The sequence below is a fragment of the Thunnus thynnus genome, chromosome 1 (assembly GCF_963924715.1).
Source record: "Thunnus thynnus chromosome 1, fThuThy2.1, whole genome shotgun sequence".
NCBI classification, from domain to species: domain Eukaryota; kingdom Metazoa; phylum Chordata; class Actinopteri; order Scombriformes; family Scombridae; genus Thunnus; species Thunnus thynnus.
The window spans coordinates 997,846-1,017,640 of NC_089517.1; the positions used below are offsets into that span (position 1 = coordinate 997,846).

A 19,795-nucleotide genomic window follows, 5' to 3' on the forward strand; every position below is an offset into this window, starting at 1 on the left:
TATTTACAAATCACCCAAAATCACAAACTTTTCCTCAAGAGGCTTCATAACGTGTTCAGCATATAAACACCTGTTAAAGCCTGTTAAAGCTCCGCTCAGTCTCTGATCACCTGATCAATAATGATAGAATTGTTCTCATTTACATGTTTTCTGATACACAGCAGGTATGAAATAATGATAAACTGCTGTTGACCAGCAGCTGCTGCTCTGATCATCACATCTGTCAGCATGAATCCAGTTTAATGTTACCAGCTGTTCTGATATTAAATATTAAAATTAGCGGCTTCGTTCTCCCTGAAACACAGAGCTGCTGTTTTAAGATTTACACACTCTGAGTTTTTAAGGGAGGAAGATGCTGTTTTAGTCTGAAACTGTGAGTGCTGCTACCTGCTGGACTGTCTGTGTCTGTGGTGTGAGCAGCTGGCGGGTGTTACCTGTGTGGCTGCAGGTTTGTCCAGACGTAGAGACGAGTCCTTGTTGACCAGCAGTAACACAGTGTGGATGGATCCTGGTATGTTGTCCTGCACACACACACATTAGTGAGAGAAAGTACTTCATAAATATCCTCAGTGCAACACAGCAGGTAAACAGGCTTCATGCTAACAAACAACAAAACAAGGAGAAATCTACCTGTGGGAACCAGCGTTCTCTGATCCACAACCCTGAGCACAATAACCAGGTTTCTGGTTTACATGACAGTTAAGAAATCAGCTTAGTGGAGGCAGCCGACTGTAACCTGGTTACTGTGTTAGTGTTGAGTTCACTGGAAGTTACTGAACCAAACAACACGACCCGTCAGACTCCAGCTGCTTCCTCTGAGACAGTGAAGTGTTTGTGCAGCTGAGGCCCCCTGCTGGTCAAAGCCCACATCACACAGCACAGTCCAGGGTCAAGCATGACGAGGATCACATGACCAGTTATGTTGAGGTACATAGAAACAGTGATTACTGAGTCATAATCCATAACTTATGTTTAGTTTTCAGTACAAATGATCAATAAGAGCTCTGCTGTGACGACAGATCAGGTGTATTTGATAATAGTCTGTTTCTCCATTGTGACATTGATTTCAGGTGATATTTCCATTTTTCAGGACTGTGCTGTTTGTCTGCTTCTCCTTCACCGTTAATCATACAGTAGAAGAAGAAAGTCAGTTAGTTCAGCCATCTTCTGTCATGTGACTCACGCTCAGGTGTGTTTTCAGACTCACCTGCAGGGCCTCGAGGGCGGAGAACAGGGCGGGGACAGGAGCAGCTCTGCGGGCGTCCACCAGCACCGTCAGCCCCTGCGCTCGCACGTCCTTCCTGTTCCACACAGGAAGTGATGTCAGAGGAGGAACACTCTACAGTAACCTGAGTCAGAGCTGCGTCTGCAGGCGGGCGGCGGGTTCGTACCTGAGGGTGGAGGTGTAGTAGAGCAGGAGGCGGAGCAGCTCGGCGCTGTCGCAGTCGGGGTTCGACCACACGGCGTTCGTGGTGCAGACCGTCAGCAGAGCTCGTCCACCTCTGTCTCTGGTTCCTGCATGAAGACAAATCAGGACGTTTTTACAGTTAATGCTGCGTTTACAGGCAACAAATACTTAATAAAAATACTAACAAAACCAAATGTAAAAAAGAGATTTTCAAACATAAATACTCATTTTTAAAACGTATATTTTCCCAAATACCAAGAAATAACACCCTGTTTCACAAGGACAAAGGAGAAAACTTGGGGAATGTATTTTTATTTTACTGGCTCTTTAAACGCGTAAAAGCGTAAAGCAAAACAGTACAAAAACAAGAAGCAGACAATTAAAGTTGACAAGTTATTTAAAAACATTCTTCATACTGTATATTTGGGCTAAAAACAAATAGATTTTCTACAAATAGCAAGAAAAAGTAAACTGGTCACTATTTTGATTCAGAGGTTGCTCACATTGCTAACAGCTAACTAGCCGCTGCCCAACATGTGTTCAACTCAAAGTTTATAACTGGTAAACTCATAGAACTGGTCCTGGTCTGACACTGGGGTTAATGTTTCATACTGGTCTCAGAGCAGAGTCCAGTGATTAGACTGGTCTCAGAGCAGAGTCCAGTGATTAGACTGGTCTCACAGCAGAGTCCAGTGATTAGACTGGTCTCACTCTGGATTTAAGATGGTTTGATACATGAGGTTTGTGTTTTTCTCACCAGGCAGACAGAGAACTCCAGACCTCAGCAGCACACTGTTGAAGCTGGACTGGGAGGACTGAGTGAGCTGTACTGGGACTGTAGGAGCAGCTGACCGGTCTGCTGGTTGTTCTGGTTCTGCTGGACTGGGACCAGTAAACAGACTCATGTCTGACTGGACAGGAGGCGTCTCACTGCTGGAGCCTGTGGAGAGAAGACACACACACACACACACACACTGACTGAGTTGTACAATGTTTACACACACATTTGTACATCTATACTTGTGAGGACCCTCACTGGTGCGATACAGCCCTTTAACACTTAAAGTGAACTGTAACCATTAAAACCAAGTTTAACAGCTGAGGACGTTTTCACTTTACAAAAAAAATGTAGAAATTTTCCAAAAAACATCCAGACTTTCCAAATTTTTTTCACAATTTCCAAAAATATCTTCACTTTCCAAAAGCAACGTCCTGACTTTCCAAAAATATTCCAGCTTTCAAAATTGAAATTGTTCCTCACAATGATTAAAGTATAACAGTAACTGGTCGACTGTTTACTAAACATTGTTATATTTGACAGTTTTAAGTATGAATTTGTACTTGTGCTGCATTTTTATGGTTAACTAATCATTCATTATTTTACGGATCATCTATTGTCATTTAGTCCACTAACGACTGCAGTTTATAACTAAACTTAGCACAAAAAGTAAGGAAATTTGTGTTCGGTAGATTATTTCTTTGTTGTAACGATGCTTCTTGGCAATAAATCTTATACCGTTGGAAAGCCTGTTTATTTCCCTTTTAAATGGCGCCACATTTGTAAAGAACATGCATTTGTGGGATGAGCAGCAGAGCTGAGTATGTGGGTTGCGCCCATGAAAAATTTGCCAAATCTTCTCTGCCAATACCAAACAGCTTATTTTGCTGTTGCTATTGACTCTTGTTTTGAGCTTCAGGTACCCCCAGGTGCTGCCGATCAGGTGCCAATCAGGTGCCAATCACCCATGAGCATGGGCCCTGCTACAGTGGTCAGTAGGTGTCTGCTCCAAGAATCAGCATACCAGGTTTGACTGATCTGGATAGGGCCCGTGCGATAGGGCAACTTCAAGCTGGTGTTCCGCAAAACCAAGTTGCGGCATTATTTGGAGTGAGCCCTAGTACCATCTCCAAAGTGAAGGCCAAGTTCCATATAACGGGGGATGTCAGAGACAGGCCGTGAAGTGGGTGTCCCAAGAAGACGACACCCCAAGAAGACCGTTTCCTCACCCTGTCAGCACTGAGGTACCGTAGGCTGTCCTCTACAGATTTGCAGGATGATATGGCCGACGGCTCTCTGCCCAGACAATCCAGAACAGACTGCACGCAGCCAATCTCAGGTCTCATAGGGCTGCCAGGAGGCCTGCCATGACCGCCCTTCACTGTCAGGCCTGTTTGCGCTGGAACCTGAACATGTGGAGGAACGTTATGTTCAGTGATGAGTCCAGATTCTGTCTACGGCAGTTGGATCGTAGGGTCAAAGTGTGGAGAAGACGTGGAGAACGCTGTGCTGATTGCTGCACCGATAGAGTAACATCTGTTGGTGGAGGCAGTGTGATGGTGTGGGGCGGCATCTCCCTCACTGGGAAACGAGGCTTGTCATCATTGGAGGCAATCTCAATGCAGAGAGATATTGAGATGAGGTTCTGCAACCAGTGGCAATCCCATATCTCCACAGTCTGGGACCGAACTCTGTCCTCCGAGATGGCAACGCTCGCCCCCACAGGGCGGGTTTATCAGAGACTACCTCCAGAATTTGGGAGTGGAGAGGATGGAACGGCCTGCCAGCAGTCCTGACCTCAACCCCATTGAACACTTGTGGGATCAGCTTGGGCGTGCTGTTCATGCCAGAGTGACCAACACAACCACGTTGGCTGACTTGACAAATGCTGGTTGAAGAATGGGATGCCATCCCACAGCAGAGTGTGACCAGGCTGGTGACCAGCATGAGGAGGAGGTGCCAGGCTGTTGTGGCTGTGTATGGTTCTTCCACACGCTACTGAGGCTCCTGTTTGTTAAATGGATAAATTGTTAAATTGCCAATATGTCTTGAACTTCAATCATCCAATCCACCAAACACCAAACAAGAGTCAGTGGCAGAATAAGCTGTTTGGCATCGGCAGAGAAGATTTGGCAAATTTTTCATGAGCGCAACCCACATACTCAGCTCTGCTGCTCATCCCACAAATGCATGTTCCTTACAAATGTGGCACCATTTAAAAGGGAAATAAACAGGCTTTCCAATGGTATAAGATTTATTGCCAAGAAGCATCGTTACAACAAAGAAATAATCTACCAAACACAAACTTCCTTACTTTTTGTGCTAAGTTTAGTTCATTATGTGTCCTGTTTACCAGCTCTGCTCCAGTAACTCAGATCAAACAGGTGTGTTAGAGTTAGAACAGAAGGTGAAGGGTCAGTCTATATGCTGTTACTACAGGGGCTGTTGAGGAGGAAGGTGAAAAGGAGGAGGAGGAGGAGGAGGAGGAGATGGAGGACTCATTCAGTCAATCACAGGAGGAGGAGGAGGAGGAGGAGGAGGAGGAGGAGGAGGAAGAGGAGGTGACAAATGGGAAAACAGAAAGAGTCTCAAGGTTTGTGGGATGAAAAGCAGGAGAGGAAAAAGGGACTGAGGAGGAGAAACAGGTTTCTGTACCTTCATTCTGAAGCTCTGCAGCTCTTCCTCCACCAACCTCCTCACAGCAGCACTCCTCCTCCTCCTCTTGCTCCTCCTCCTCCTCCTCCTCCTTCTCTTCTTCCTCGTTATGTCCATTCTCAGACTCCTGGAGTTCATCCCAACATGAACCTGCATCCAACGCTGGTGTGGAGACACTTAGTGGTGTGTAGTCCTCAGTGTGTGTGTGTTGTGTGTTGTCCTCAGTGTGTGTTTGTTGTGTGTTGTCCTCAGTGTGTGTGTGTGGTGTGTTGTCCTCAGTGTGTGTGTGTGGTGTGTTGTCCTCAGTGTGTGTGTGTTGTGTGTAGTCCTCAGTGTGTGTGTGTTGTGTGTTGTCCTCAGTGTGTGTTTGTGGTGTGTTGTCCTCAGTGTGTGTGTGTGGTGTGTTGTCCTCAGTGTGTGTGTGTTGTGTGTAGTCCTCAGTGTGTGTGTGTTGTGTGTTGTCCTCAGTGTGTGTTTGTTGTGTGTTGTCTTCAGTGTGTGTGTGTGGTATGTTGTCCTCAGTGTGTGTTTGTTGTGTGTTGTCTTCAGTGTGTGTGTGTGGTGTGTTGTCCTCAGTGTGTGTGTGTGGTGTGTTGTCCTCAGTGTGTGTTTGTTGTGTGTTGTCTTCAGTGTGTGTGTGTTGTATGTTGTCCTCAGTGTGTGTGTGTGGTGTGTTGGACTCGTCAGTGTGTGTGTGTGGTATGTTGTCCTCAGTGTGTATGTGTGGTGTGTAGTCCTCAGTGTGTGTGTGTGGTGTGCTGTCCTCAGTGTGTGTGTGTTGTGTGTAGTCCTCAGTGTGTGTGTGTGGTGTGCTGTCCTCAGTGTGTGTTTGTTGTGTGTTGGACTCGTCAGTGTGTGTGTGTGGTGTGTTGTCCTCAGTGTGTGTTTGTTGTGTGTTGGACTCGTCAGTGTGTGTGTGTGGTGTGTTGTCCTCAGTGTGTGTGTGTGGTGTGCTGTCCTCAGTGTGTGTGTGTGGTGTGTTGGACTCGTCAGTGTGTGTGTGTGGTGTGTTGTCCTCAGTCTGTGTGTGTGGTGTGTTGGGCTCAGTGTGTGTGTGTTGTGTGTTGGGCTCAGTGTGTGTGTGTTGTGTGTTGGGCTCAGTGTGTGTGTGTTGTGTGTTATCTTCACATTGTGTGTTTGTGTGTGACTGAGCTCCTTCATCGGTGAGTATTTGTTCACCTCCTCTCTCTTCCTCTTCTTCTTCAGCTTCGTCTCCTCCTCCAACCATCACATGCTGCTCCTCCCTACTTTCTTGACTCTTCTGCACAATTATAACCTGAACCTCCTCCTCTACCTCCACCTCCTCTACTCTTTCCTCTTCTAACTCTCCCTCTGTCTCTTCACTTTCCTCTTCATCCTCCTCCTCCTCCATCTCTCCTCCCTGTGCAGCAGCGTGTTTGTCCAGCAGTAAACTTTCATCCCTCCTACACTCAGACTGTTCCACCCTCTCCTCCTGCACCTTCTCTTCTTCCTTCTCTACAACTTCATCAGCTAACACTTTCATTTCATTCTTCCTTTCCTGCCTCTCCCTCAGCTCTCTCTCCTTCCTCTCCTCCTCCTCCTCCTCTCTCTGTTCTGTACAGTTTTCAGGTTCAGTGCATAGGTTCGGACTTGTTGTTGAATCTGTACCTTCTATTTCCTTCTGCGACATCCGACGCTCTGACTGACAGCTGGAGGTTCCCACAACTTCAGGATGAGCAGATGAGGAGGAGGAGGCGGTGGCAGGGGAGACAGGGGTGAGGATGACGGGTCCACAGGAGTCCTGGCTGAGGTTCTCCTCGATGAGCCTGGAGCAGAGTCCAGTTTGGGAGCTGACCTCCACACATGACCAGGAGTGTGTAGTATTAGCGGGGTGTGTAAGAGGAGTTTGGGGAGTGTGCGTGGAAGCAGAGTGTGTGTGTGTGTTCTGAGGTGTGTGTGCGGCAGCAGAGTGTGTGTGTGTGTTCTGAGGTGTGTGTGCGGCAGCAGAGAGTGTGTGTGTGTTCTGAGGTGTGTGCGTGGCAGCAGAGAGTGTGTGTGTGTTCTGAGGTGTGTGCGTGGCAGCAGAGTGTGTGTGTGTGTGTGTAGAGGGGTGTGTGCTGCTCCGGGCTCGGTGCTGCAGACTGATGGACTGGGTTAAGGAGCCTTTCTGGGGGGAGAAGCGAGGCAGCGGGAGCTCCGTCAGCTCCACATATTCGCCCTCTGAGTCCTCGCTCTCGCTGCTTGCTGCTGATTGGTCGGTTTTTGCAGAGGATGGGAGGAGCTTTACATCCTGTCCTGGGGAGTTAGTGTCTCTACATGGATCATGTGATGTGTTGATGAACATATCCCCGTCTTTAACGGAGGACTCCTTGTCCTCCCCCAGGGTGGTCCTGGGCCGGCTGATGAATTGTGGGTAGACCAGGTCCTCCCAGGGGACCCTGAAGACGTCTCCATGGGCTGAGAGGAGGCAGCGCTCCAGCCTGGACGCTCCTCGCTGCTCCCTCTCCCTGTTCACAGAGTCCAGCCAGGCCATGCTGAAGAGGGACCGCAGGGCTAACTCCGACACCTCCTGCTGCTCCACATGGTGGCTGCCGGCCGACACACTGCACACCAGCAGGCGAGGGGAGGAGGTGACGCCGCTCTTGCAGGAGGCGCTGTGTGCTCGGGGGGGAATAGGAGAAGGAGGAGGAGAAACCAGCAGGTAAAAGTCTCCTGGACGGAGGAGACGGTGGTCCAGAGGGCAGAGCTGCACGACTACCTTCTCATGGACACACAGAGGCCAGCCTTCATGAAGAAATAACAAACCACAGTACTGCAACTGGAGGAGAGGAGGGACAGAGCAGAGGAGAGGAAAGGAGAGGAGGAGAGAAGGAGGAGGGGGAGAGGTGAGGAGAACAGAGGAGAGAGAGGAGGGGGAGGGAGGGGAGGGGTGGGGAGAGAAGAGGAGAAAAGAGGAGGGGGAGGGGGGGCAGGAGAGGAAGAGGTTATTATCATGTACAATGAAATCAATATGTGTAAAAAGAGAATCATCTGCAACATGAGTTCAGTCACAGCTGTTTTCTCTACTGAACTAGTTTGATCCATCAGCAATGGCAGCATCAAACAAACATTTCTTCTTAATGTTTCTGTGATGCCGAACAAATTTGCAGTCAATAATCAGATAAAAAGGCCAAACACACACACACACACACACACACACACACACACACACACACACACACACACACACTTTCCTCTCCCTCCTGACTTCCAGCAGAACAGTCAGTGGGCGAAGCGACGCCCAGCAGCCAGGTGAGTGACGATCCCCCAGTCACCTTCACCAAACATGACACATCAGCCAATCACGATCAGCCAATCACGATCAGCCAACCACACACCATGTTCGACAGATGAGAACAGACACGACCAGAGAGAAGAGTCTGTTTGACTCATCAGATTCACAGTGTTCAGCATCTCCTCCATCAGAGCTTATTGTTTGTTCTTCTCTCCACTATCACAACTCTAACATCATGACCTACTGCTGAAGCACCAACACAGAGAGGAAAAGACGTGTTTCCTCAGTCAGCTGTAGGTCTACAGGACAGCAGCCCCTACAGACAGGACAGCAGCCTTACAGACAGGACAGCAGCCCTACAGACAGGACAGCAGCCCCTACAGACAGGACAGCAACCCTACAGACAGGACAGCAGCCTTACAGACAGGACAGCAGCCCTACAGACAGGACAGCAGCCCCTACAGACAGGACAGCAGCCCCTACAGACAGGACAGCAGCCCCTACAGACAGGACAGCAACCCCTACAGACAGGACAGCAACCCTACAGATAGGACAGCAGCCCTTCAGACAGGACAGCAACCCTACAGACAGGACAGCAGCCTTACAGACAGGACAGCAGCCCTACAGACAGGACAGCAGCCTTACAGACAGGACAGCAGCCCTACAGACAGGACAGCAGCCCCTACAGACAGGACAGCAACCCTACAGACAGGACAGCAGCCTTACAGACAGGACAGCAGCCCTACAGACAGGACAGCAGCCCCTACAGACAGGACAGCAGCCCCTACAGACAGGACAGCAGCCCCTACAGACAGGACAGCAACCCCTACAGACAGGACAGCAACCCTACAGATAGGACAGCAGCCCTTCAGACAGGACAGCAACCCTACAGACAGGACAGCAGCCTTACAGACAGGACAGCAGCCCTACAGACAGGACAGCAGCCTTACAGACAGGACAGCAGCCCTACAGACAGGACAGCAGCCTTACAGACAGGACAGCAGCTCTTCAGACAGGACAGCAGCCCTACAGACAGGACAGCAGCCCTACAGACAGGACAGCAGCCTTACAGGCAGGACAGCAGCCCCTACAGACAGGACAGCAGCCCTACAGACAGGACAGCAGCCTTAAGGACAGGACAGCAGCCCTACAGACAGGACAGCAGCCTTACAGGCAGGACAGCAGCCTTACAGGCAGGACAGCAGCCCTACAGACAGGACAGCAGCCTTACAGGCAGGACAGCAGCCCTACAGACAGGACAGCAGCCTTACAGGCAGGACAGCAGCCCTACAGACAGGACAGCAGCCTTACAGACAGGACAGCAGCTCTTCAGACAGGACAGCAGCCCTACAGACAGGACAGCAGCCCTACAGACAGGACAGCAGCCTTACAGGCAGGACAGCAGCCCCTACAGACAGGACAGCAGCCCTGCAGACAGGACAGCAGCCTTACAGGCAGGACAGCAGCCCTACAGACAGGACAGCAGCCCTACAGACAGGACAGCAGCCTTACAGACAGGACAGCAGCTCTTCAGACAGGACAGCAGCCCTACAGACAGGACAGCAGCCTTACAGGCAGGACAGCAGCCCCTACAGACAGGACAGCAGCCCTGCAGACAGGACAGCAGCCTTAAGGACAGGACAGCAGCCTTAAGGACAGGACAGCAGCCCCTACAGACAGGACAGCAGCCTTACAGACAGGACAGCAGCCTTACAGGCAGGACAGCAGCTCTTCAGACAGGACAGCAGCCCTACAGACAGGACAGCAGCCTTACAGGCAGGACAGCAGCCTTACAGGCAGGACAGCAGCTCTTCAGACAGGACAGCAGCCCTACAGACAGGACAGCAGCCCTACAGACAGGACAGCAGCCCCTACAGACAGGACAGCAGCCCTGCAGACAGGACAGCAGCCCTACAGACAGGACAGCAGCCTTAAGGACAGGACAGCAGCCCCTACAGACAGGACAGCAGCCCCTACAGACAGGACAGCAGCCTTACGGACAGGACAGCAGTCCTACAGACAGGAAAGCAGCCCTACAGACAGGACAGCAGCCCCTACAGACAGGACAGCAGCCTTACAGACAGGACAGCAGCCTTACAGACAGGACAGCAGCCCTACAGACAGGACAGCAGTCCTACAGACAGGAAAGCAGCCCCTACAGACAGGAAAGCAGCCCCTACAGACAGGACAGCAGTCCTACAGACAGGAAAGCAGCCCCTACAGACAGGACAGCAGCTCCTTCAGACAGGACAGCAGCCTTACAGGCAGGACAGCAGCCCCTACAGACAGGACAGGAGCCTTACAGGCAGGACAGCAGCCTTACGGACAGGACAGCAGCCTTACGGACAGGACAGCAGCCCTACAGACAGGACAGCAGCCCCTACAGACAGGACAGCAGCCTTACGGACAGGACAGCAGCCCCTACAGACAGGACAGCAGCCCCTACAGACAGGACAGCAGCCTTACAGGCAGGACAGCAGCCTTACGGACAGGACAGCAGCCCTACAGACAGGACAGCAGCCCCTACAAACAGGACAGCAGCTCCTTCAGACAGGGCAGCAGCCTTACAGGCAGGACAGCAGCTCCTTCAGGCAGGACAGCGGCCCTACAGACAGGACAGCAGCCTTACAGACAGGACAGCAGCCCTACAGACAGGACAGCAGCCCTACAGACAGGACAGCAGCCTTACAGACAGGACAGCAGCCCTACAGACAGGACAGCAGCCCTACAGACAGGACAGCAGCCTTACAGACAGGACAGCAGCCTTACAGGCAGGACAGCAGCTCCTTCAGGCAGGACAGCAGCCCTACAGACAGGACAGCAGCCCTACAGACCGGACAGTAACTCACGCAGGCATCTTGCTGGATGTTCTGTAAGAACTGTTTTGCCGGCAGCAGGAAGTGGATCAGGTAGCGGAGGCCGTCTCCTCTATAGCGGCTCTCCACCACGCTGAGGACCTGACAGAGGACAGTCGGGGATGTGGCCTGGAAGGGCGGGTAGAGGGACGACAGAGCAGTCTGGATGCAGCGGTCCAAAGATTCAGAGTCCTGATAGGAAAAGGACAAAAAAAAAGACAAGAGTGAGACTCTAACATCTTGTAAAGGCTTTTTAGCCCAGGACTAACAATAAATCGTCTCTATGGATGTAGATGATAGCTGGTACATCAGCTCTAGTGTCAATCCTGCAGTTTGCAGAAAAAAGATTAATATTGTGTGAATTTATTTTTTGGCTATATCACCCAGCTTTAGCTCTCGATTAGGTGCTCAAAGTGTGAGAAGCTAAACAAGAGCAGCAAAATCCAACATGGCCACAGCTGAGAAAGCGTCTGTGTTTACGGGATGTCCAGCTGCTGTTTTTAAAACCACCAAACCTCTGCATCACATTCCAGCCACATCCACATATCAAACATATTTAAGCTGTTTCTGTCTGAGCACTGTAACATCGACCTGCAGGCAGACACAGTCAGGTACCAGTACCATTAACCATTTACTCCCAACACGTGAACTACTGCACACAGCCTCCTCTGCTATTATTAGTCTTCATATTTATGTTCATGTACTGTACATTAGTCACTACAGTCAGCTGTTATCTATCAATAATGCTGCTCTCATACACAGCGAACACGCCTCTTATCAGCACGTGTTAGTTCTTTGAGCACACAGTTAGAAACCAGTTCACCGTTTCAGGCTAACTATTGAAGTTGTGCCCCTGGAGGTGTGGCTGGGAAGCCCCGGAGAACAGGAACCGAGCTGTAACTGGATCCACTGGTCTGCAGGCCATGGAGACTGGTCCGGTAAAAATATCAGCCCACACACGCCGCCTGGCTCCAGGCTGCTGTCTGTGACTGTCTGAGTGTGTGATGGCATACATTTAAATGCTGACTGTTGATGTGTAGCCGTGTATTTATGTGTTATCCTCCCTCTCTTTTCTGTTGGCACATGAGAACATGAGTTCACGTTTCCTTCTCTTCAATTCAAGATGATTAAATATTGCCTGACAGAAGCTGTGGCTCCACTTCTCACTGTCTCCTTCATATTCACTTCATGTTGATGGATTATTTCACTCAAACCACAAGTCTGAGACTGGAGAACAGACATGCATGCAAGGACTGCAACTCATGATTATTTTCATTTTCAGTATTAATTTGTTAACTAGTTTTTTTTAATTCATCTATCATTTGGTTATTCTATAAAATGCGAGCAAATAGTATGAATCTGAGGATCCAAAGTGACAAGTTGAATACATGACTACCTTCCTTCTCTACTTGTCTTGAAGCTTGTCAGTGAACTTGAGTCTTTAATATTTGATCACAGAGTGCCACAGCTTTTATAGAAACCCATGTTTACTCATCACATCACAGCTGGAAAGAAGAGTGATGTTGAAAGAGAGAAAATACACCTTCAACATCTCTAAGTCTGATTTATGTTGTTTATTGAGGAAGTAGAAATAGAAATGTAAAAAGGAGACATATTGGAGCTGTTTGCTGTTGGGTGCAGTGACTGCAGGCAGCATCTCTAAACTCATGGTGGAGTTGTTGTCTGTGTTAATCTACTGTCACCTCAACCAGCTGACTACAGGATGGACTGCTGATTAGCTTGTTATCTAACACATAACATGTAAACAGACAGAGGTGGATTATTTTCTCTCTTTGATGGAGCTAGGCAAGCAGTTTCCCGCTGCTTCCAGCTCGTCATGTGATGCTGCTCAGCCAGCAGCACAGCCAGCGTTCTCCTTCAGTCTCTGTTGAGGTGAATATTCTGGATGTGACTCAGGCGGGCAGCATTCACACACAACAACTGGCAGCCAAATGTAGTGCTGGGGCCAATATTAGTACCAGGATATCAGATGACACTGTGGTGGTGGTGGTGGTGGTGGTAGTGGGGAGAGGGAGGGGGTGGGGGGTTACTGCTGAAAGGCCTGATGGCCGATAGACATCACAGATCATGAGTTCAATCTGTTGACGCAAAGCACAGGCAGAACTTCTTGTGGTTTAATGTGGGCCGTGAGCAGAATTTCACGCAGCCTCATAAAACTGATGTGCTCCAAAAGTTTAAACCAGGATAAAAACCAAAGTAAATATTAACAGAGTTATAGAGAAGACAGTAACACCAGGCCTTCATTTGATATTTAAACATGCAGACGTCTGAAGGCTCCATCACAGTCAGTAACTACAGCACTTTATAGACTCAGGTATCCTCCAAACTACTTTATTACGCCTTCCTGGGCTCCAGATCAGCTGATTTTCCAGCACCACAAAACTCAACATACATACTGTAACATACAAGATGTAAACAATAAAACTGAAGTCAAACAAATAAACTGTACATGGAACCAAATGAATGACATGCCGCTGTTGAGCAGCTGTATTTGGAGGACGAAGGTGAAGGTGAACGGTTTTAATATTTAAGTTCTGCTCACTAACTGCACACAAGTCAGACTTCAATCAAAAACAGCCCAAAAGTGAGATGAAACACTCTCTGAAAGCCAAAAAGAAAGATGTATTCAAAAGTTAATGATATGGTGCAACATGTTGCTCCTCATCTTAAACTGCTTCACTTCAACAGTCTGAATCAACACTGCAGCTGCTGATTCTGTTGCCTTCATCTGGCTGATTTATTCTCACTTTAACCAACAAAACACTTTAGTCTAACGTGATGTCAGAGACTTTACCACCCCCCCCATCACAGCTGATCATCTCATTAATCACAATAAATCCAAAAATAACTGCTCAAAATATTCAGAAAGAAGAAGAAGAAGAAGAAGAAAAAGACAAAGATCACCACCAACAGACTGACAACAGGAGAATCGGCATCAACTAAAGCAGGTAGCGTCCATCGCTCTTCTGTTTGTGGGACAGGAAGTAAACAGGAAGCAAGTATAAATCCCACCTACAAAGCTCTGATTGGCTCGGCTGTTTTTCCAACTGAGTAACACAACAACAAACAACAAAACCCTGAAATAAAATCGGAGAATGATAATGATAATTCAGAGGTCTGAAACCAGATTGTTCTATTGTTCATATTCCATCATCCAAGTGTTTGTTTTGATGAAACTTGAACTTGCTTTAACAATAATATCTCAGCAGTCAGGTCAAAGACACCAGAACATGGCAGCTCAAGTACACATTTACCCTAAAAGTCACAATAAAAACTACAAATGAGCCTCATAAGAAGAGAAAAGAAAGATAAGAAAAGGGTCTGTCAGGGAAAAATATAAATATGGGAACAACAGGACGTATAGGATGTTAAATCCAGCTGTAGGAATCACAGTATATAAATGTGAGGATTACAGTATTAAGTCTCAGCTTTGCCTGGCTCTGAGAGGGTGAGGAGGGTGAGGAGGGTGAGGAGGAGGCACATCAAAGCAGGGTGAGGGAGGTTCCCATGGGAGAACGAGAGAGGCCACCCAGTCTGAGGCTGAATAATAACGTCATTATCCTCCACACACCAGACCTCTGCTACAAAAAGACACTTTTCAGTCTTTGTTTCATGTAGCTCAGACTCTTATCCAGAGAGCAGAAACAGAAACATTTCATTTCAAACGTCACCGACAACACAAACAACCAATTATAAGGAGGGCAAAGGTCAGAGGTCAAAGCAGTGGTATTTAAGATTCTTCCTCTGCTGCCTTCAGACAGTCGTACTGAGAGAAAACTGAACAGGAACTCAGTTCACAGCTGTGACTCGCCGGTTTTACACTGAACTGAGTTGCTGTTGTTGACAAGATTTAACAGAGAAAAACATGTAAACTCACTAAACTGATTAATATCTCTGAAAACAAGAGTACAGTAGATCAGCTCGTTGTTGTGGAGCAAACAAAATGAACATGAATATTCTGTATTATTGAGCGCAGATATTACTGTGAATGAGGACATTGATTCATCTGCAGTAGAGCTGCAACGATTCAATTAATCGATTAGTTGCCAACTATTAAATCAATCAGTAACCATTGTTAAAATCAATTTTCTAAGAAGAAAAAGTCCAAATTCTCTGATTTCAGCTTGTTAAATGTGAACATTTTCTGGTTTATTTCGTCTGTGTGACAGTAAACTGAATATATTTGTGTTGTGGACAAAACAAGACATTTGAGGACGTCGTCTTTAGGAAACACTGATCAACATTTTCTGACATTTTAAGAACCAAACAACTAATCAAGAAAATAATCGACAGATGAATTGATAATGAAAATAATCATTAAATATATATAATATATATATAAATGTGTCTGATTTAGAGCTGAAGTTAAACTGTTGACCTGATCTGTTGATGTTTAAGAGACATCTGCCAGCCAATCAGAGATCAGAACCTCCTGTGGCTTTGGCAGAACTAAAATAAAACAACTAACAGTTATATTCATAATCATTTCATCTGCATATTATTTTCCACATCAATCAATAAATCATTTGTTAGTCTATATAATGTATATAATGTGTTTACTGTCATATGAGACAAAGAAAAGCAGTAAATCCTCACAAGCTAGAAGCTGCAAGAAGAGAAAGTTACTAACAGCTAATCGATTATCAAAGAACAGTTGCTGATTATTTTTCTTGTGATTGACTATGAATTGATTCATTGACTAATTGTTGCAGCTCTAATCACAACACACTGTTGTATTAAAGGTGTGTTTGGGCCTCAGAGCAGAGAGACTGTATACGTTTGTGTCTGAATAAAGATAGATGGTGGATCATCTCCTTCGCTGTGATTGGTGGAGAGAAGGTTGTTGTTTAATCAGCCAGATGAGCCTTTAAGATAATCTAATCCAATCTCTCAGGTTATGCTGGTTTTAATGAATAGCCGGTGGCAGCCTCTCTCTCCCTGGAGGGCCATGATTCATCCACCCAACTGTTCAGCTGACGGAGATGGAAAAACCAGTTCCTGGTGGGTGTGGAGGCTGAGGGCGCAGCAGGGTCACTGTTGAACCACTCATACAGGACTCTGCAGCCAGAACCCAGAAATAACCACCATGTGCAGCTACCATCCTGCAAACATTCAATAACATGACATCTATCTTTTATATTTATGGTGTAAAGAGATGATGCTGATATCTGATTAAATCATTCTTTGGAGAAACTCAGTCAGCCATATTGAAGCCGTATTCAAACAACCCGACCATAAGAGGGGTCACGGTCTCCAAAAAGCAGAGGTCATGACCTTGTTAGTAACTAATCACGGTGACACGACGTGGGCAGGGAGGGGCTCTAAAAGCGAGCGACCCACAGGAGACATGACCTTTGATCCTCCACAAAAGCGAACACAGTGACAGGACAGGCCAGCTGACTCTCAGAGAAAAAACCAGAAATAAAGGAAGAAATGCTTCAGACTGATAATCAGATTGCGCTCGTTAGCGACGTGGTGTCATGTCAGCTGTTTCCTGTTCGGGGTTAACGTCATGTTCAGTCGACGCAGGAGGACAAGTTAACATTTTTCAGGCTCAGTTTTTGCGTCTCTGTCAAGGGAAAACTGACATTGTTGCTCTTAATCCCGCCTACACAGCTCTGATTGGCTCGGTTGTTTCTTAAACAGCCGTCAGCCGGACAACAGCAGACTTACTTTAATCTCTGAGCAGCAGAATCTCACAACAGCATTTAATATAAGTAAAAACCATTAATTATTCAGCACTATTAGAATATTCCTGGGAAAAGCCAGACAGAGTCACACTGACAAGGTTTTTAGTTCAGTTTTTACTAGTGAACTCTACAAAAGGACCCAGATTACCTAAACCTGACCCTTAGAAATGTGGGCTACACTCCAACGACCAGCAAACTCACAGGTTCAAGTAACCAACAAAACACAGAACACACCGTACATCTGTTTCCACCAGTGTGTCATACAGGAATGTGTTCAACGACCAGTCCACAGTTTCAAATGCAACAGAGGGCTTCATATCTCAGTTCATTTCAAAAAAATCAGTCAGTGAGTCAACAGAAAAACTGCTCCTCCCAACAAACAACACAGTCTGAACTTAAAGTAGACCGTTAGTCAACAAAAATAACACTGAATGACCCCTGTGAAGGAACTGACATATATGTGCCATGTTTAAATGTTCCTGAGAGATGCAGACTGTCTTCTTCTCAGTCCAGCCAACCTGGCTTTATGATTGTTGCCATAGAGACAGCACTACAGTAAACAATCTTATAGTGATGTTGCGACTGGGGACAAGGTGGTCTGGGTCTAAACTTGCACTCTGAAATGTCACTGCTGTCTCATTGGTTGATCAAGTTTGTCTATGTCAATAAATCTTTTTGCATAAGACATCCAAATCTCCTGGAGTTTCTGAATCGACGAGCTCAAGATTTCTATAACAAGACCTCAGACCAGCTGAGAAGAAGCTCTGGATAGCAGATACTTTACTGCAGCAAAAATACCAATACAGTCATGTACAAATGCTCCATTACAAGTAAAAGTCCTGCATGAAAAATCCTACTACAGTAAAAGTACATAAGTATTATGAGCTTGATGTAGTTAAAGTATTGCAGTAAAAGTAGTGGTTCGGTCCCTCTGACCTTGTATGTATGCAATTAGGCTTTAGAGCAAATCATTCCACTGAAACTGCTACCTTGCACTTACTAGAGCAAATTAAATCAAGACTTGACACAGGGGGAGTAGTTGGTGCTGTATTTTTAGATCTACATAAAGCATTCGACACCAGATAAATCTGAGGGGTCGTGAGATGATTAATGGGAGAGGAAAGAAGAAAAAACAAAGTTCTTTTTCTCTAATCTTTGATTTTTGATGAAATATTGGATCATTTGAACATTTATTGAAATGAAAGCATGTGAGAAGTTTAGAGGGAAAAATCACTATTTGGTGGAGCTGTTAACAACTCATAGACATGTGAAATGTGACCCCGACTACACACTGCTTTTTGTAAGACGTCAAAAGACAAAAAGGTTGGAAACCACTGGTTTCATCTTTAACAATGTGTTGTATTTTAAAAGCTTGTTATATTATCCATTGTGTCAAATCTTCATCTGAAAAGTAACTAAAGCTTCAAATAAATGTAGTGGAGTAGAAAGTACAATATTTCCCTCTGAAATGTAGAAAGTAGCATCACATGGAAATACTCAAGTAAAGTACAAATACCTCTACGCTGTACTTCAGTACTTGAGTAAATGTACTTAGTTACTTTCCACCTCTGTCAGCCAGTGTGTGTGATGTCAGCTCTGAGGATGGACGGCCAGAGCTGGCGTGTGACTCTATGGCGTTCGGTAAGGTCATGGCAGTCCTGTGGATTATCTCAATCTGTAGAATGAGAGAGCTACGAATGACGGCCTTTTTGATGCGTTGCTAAGGGTTGGCGAGCTAAGTGGCGAACACTCCTACTGGTGAGCGCATACGCCATGTTAGCCGGAAGCTGGCATAGTGGTTCCCTGAGTTTCGGCGGGAACGTTAGGGTGGGCGTGTCTGTGAGTGTGGGTCTCACACCAGCTCAAACAGTGCAGATAACCACAAGCTCCAAGACGTTTTGAAGAATAAAGACTAAATGCTGTCGCGCATCTCAACATTTCACACTTTTGGTGGATTTCAACTTGATTCTTCGTCTCTGTGCCGACAGCCTCCTGAATTTACACCATAATGTTTCCACTGCAGCCCAAATAACTGTAAAAGAGGAGGAAACAAACTGCTGAACCCTCGCAATAAAAAAACAACCGAGATGCTGTTTCACACAACACTATATTATCAGATGACCTCTGGTGAAATATGGTGAAATTACTCCCAGGATTAACAACACAGACGACTTCTGTTTTCTTAATAACAAATGGAACAAGACCCACAGGTAACACTAGTCCCGTGTGAAAACAGCTTTCCACTGGTGTTATTTTACATCTGCATGCATCTACTGTTATCCTTACTTTACTTCTGTACTTCCTCTTATTATGAATGTGCTTTGTTCTCATTAACAAACTCGTTTCTGGTGCTGTGTTTATTTGTAGATGCCTGCTGCAGCTTGTTGAACGCAGTGCGATGCTCTCCCCACACGGATAAAGTTTCATCTGTCTGTTCTTATCTTGCACGATGAATGACGAGGAGGAATGAAAGCTGAATCGCTGCAGAATGAGCGTGCCTTTACTCCGACTCCTGACAGGAAACTGATGGCAGCACTGAGTCGACGACGTACCAGGCTGCAATGTTTCCACTGATAACAGTTAGAGTGAAGAAACAGGAATGTTACAGATACCAACACTGTCAGAACACATCCAGTCATTCACAGATCACTGAAGGTAATTCAGTATGAACACACACACACACACACACATTTAGAGCCTGAGAGCATGAAACCTGAAACATCTGAGAGGAAATTAAAGCCTGCAGCTATCAGGCTGTTGAAAGTATTTATTCTGACTGCAGATATCAGCTCAGCATGCCCCTCTGCTCTAAAACTACACCTTCTGATTCTTAAAACGCTGCTTTCATGTGAAAACAAGAACAACCTCTGTCCACAGACCAACACTTGAACAACATACAATCAGCTGAAACTCTTCTTCATCCTCTCTTCAGTCAGCAAACATGAAACATCTGGTGAGGAGGACAGACATTTAAAATCAACCACAGAGAACGTTTGAGGTGATATAAAAGTCCGTCACTGGGCAGCTCACGTCATCATGTGTAAAAGCTCAGTTTTCCTCCGTACACACTGAAACACCAAGCTGGTGGTTGAACATTTACAAACTGTGGAGAACGTTGTGGTAAAGCTCAGTTTTTGGGCAAGAAAAACCCAG

The 19,795-nt window shown here is 46.6% G+C and overlaps 1 protein-coding gene across 5 annotated transcripts in view; it reads right to left on the reverse strand.

Annotated features, from left to right (window-relative positions):
• The window catches only part of plekhg4 (pleckstrin homology domain containing, family G (with RhoGef domain) member 4), an 87,307-nt gene that overhangs the window by 22,371 nt on the left and 45,141 nt on the right, over nucleotides 1-19,795 (reverse strand). For 3 of the 5 annotated variants that reach the window (XM_067575797.1, XM_067574243.1, XM_067575043.1), the window contains 6 exons: nucleotides 10,926-11,123; nucleotides 4,842-7,620; nucleotides 2,166-2,348; nucleotides 1,392-1,515; nucleotides 1,208-1,301; nucleotides 435-521 (listed from right to left, as the gene is read on the reverse strand). In XM_067575797.1, coding sequence (XP_067431898.1) covers nucleotides 435-521; nucleotides 1,208-1,301; nucleotides 1,392-1,515; nucleotides 2,166-2,348; nucleotides 4,842-7,620; nucleotides 10,926-11,123 — 3,465 coding nt within the window. Of the gene's footprint in view, nucleotides 1-434; nucleotides 522-1,207; nucleotides 1,302-1,391; nucleotides 1,516-2,165; nucleotides 2,349-4,841; nucleotides 7,621-10,925; nucleotides 11,124-19,795 lie in introns of those variants that run through there. The other 2 variants (XM_067576556.1, XM_067577335.1) reach the window with 2 other exon arrangements.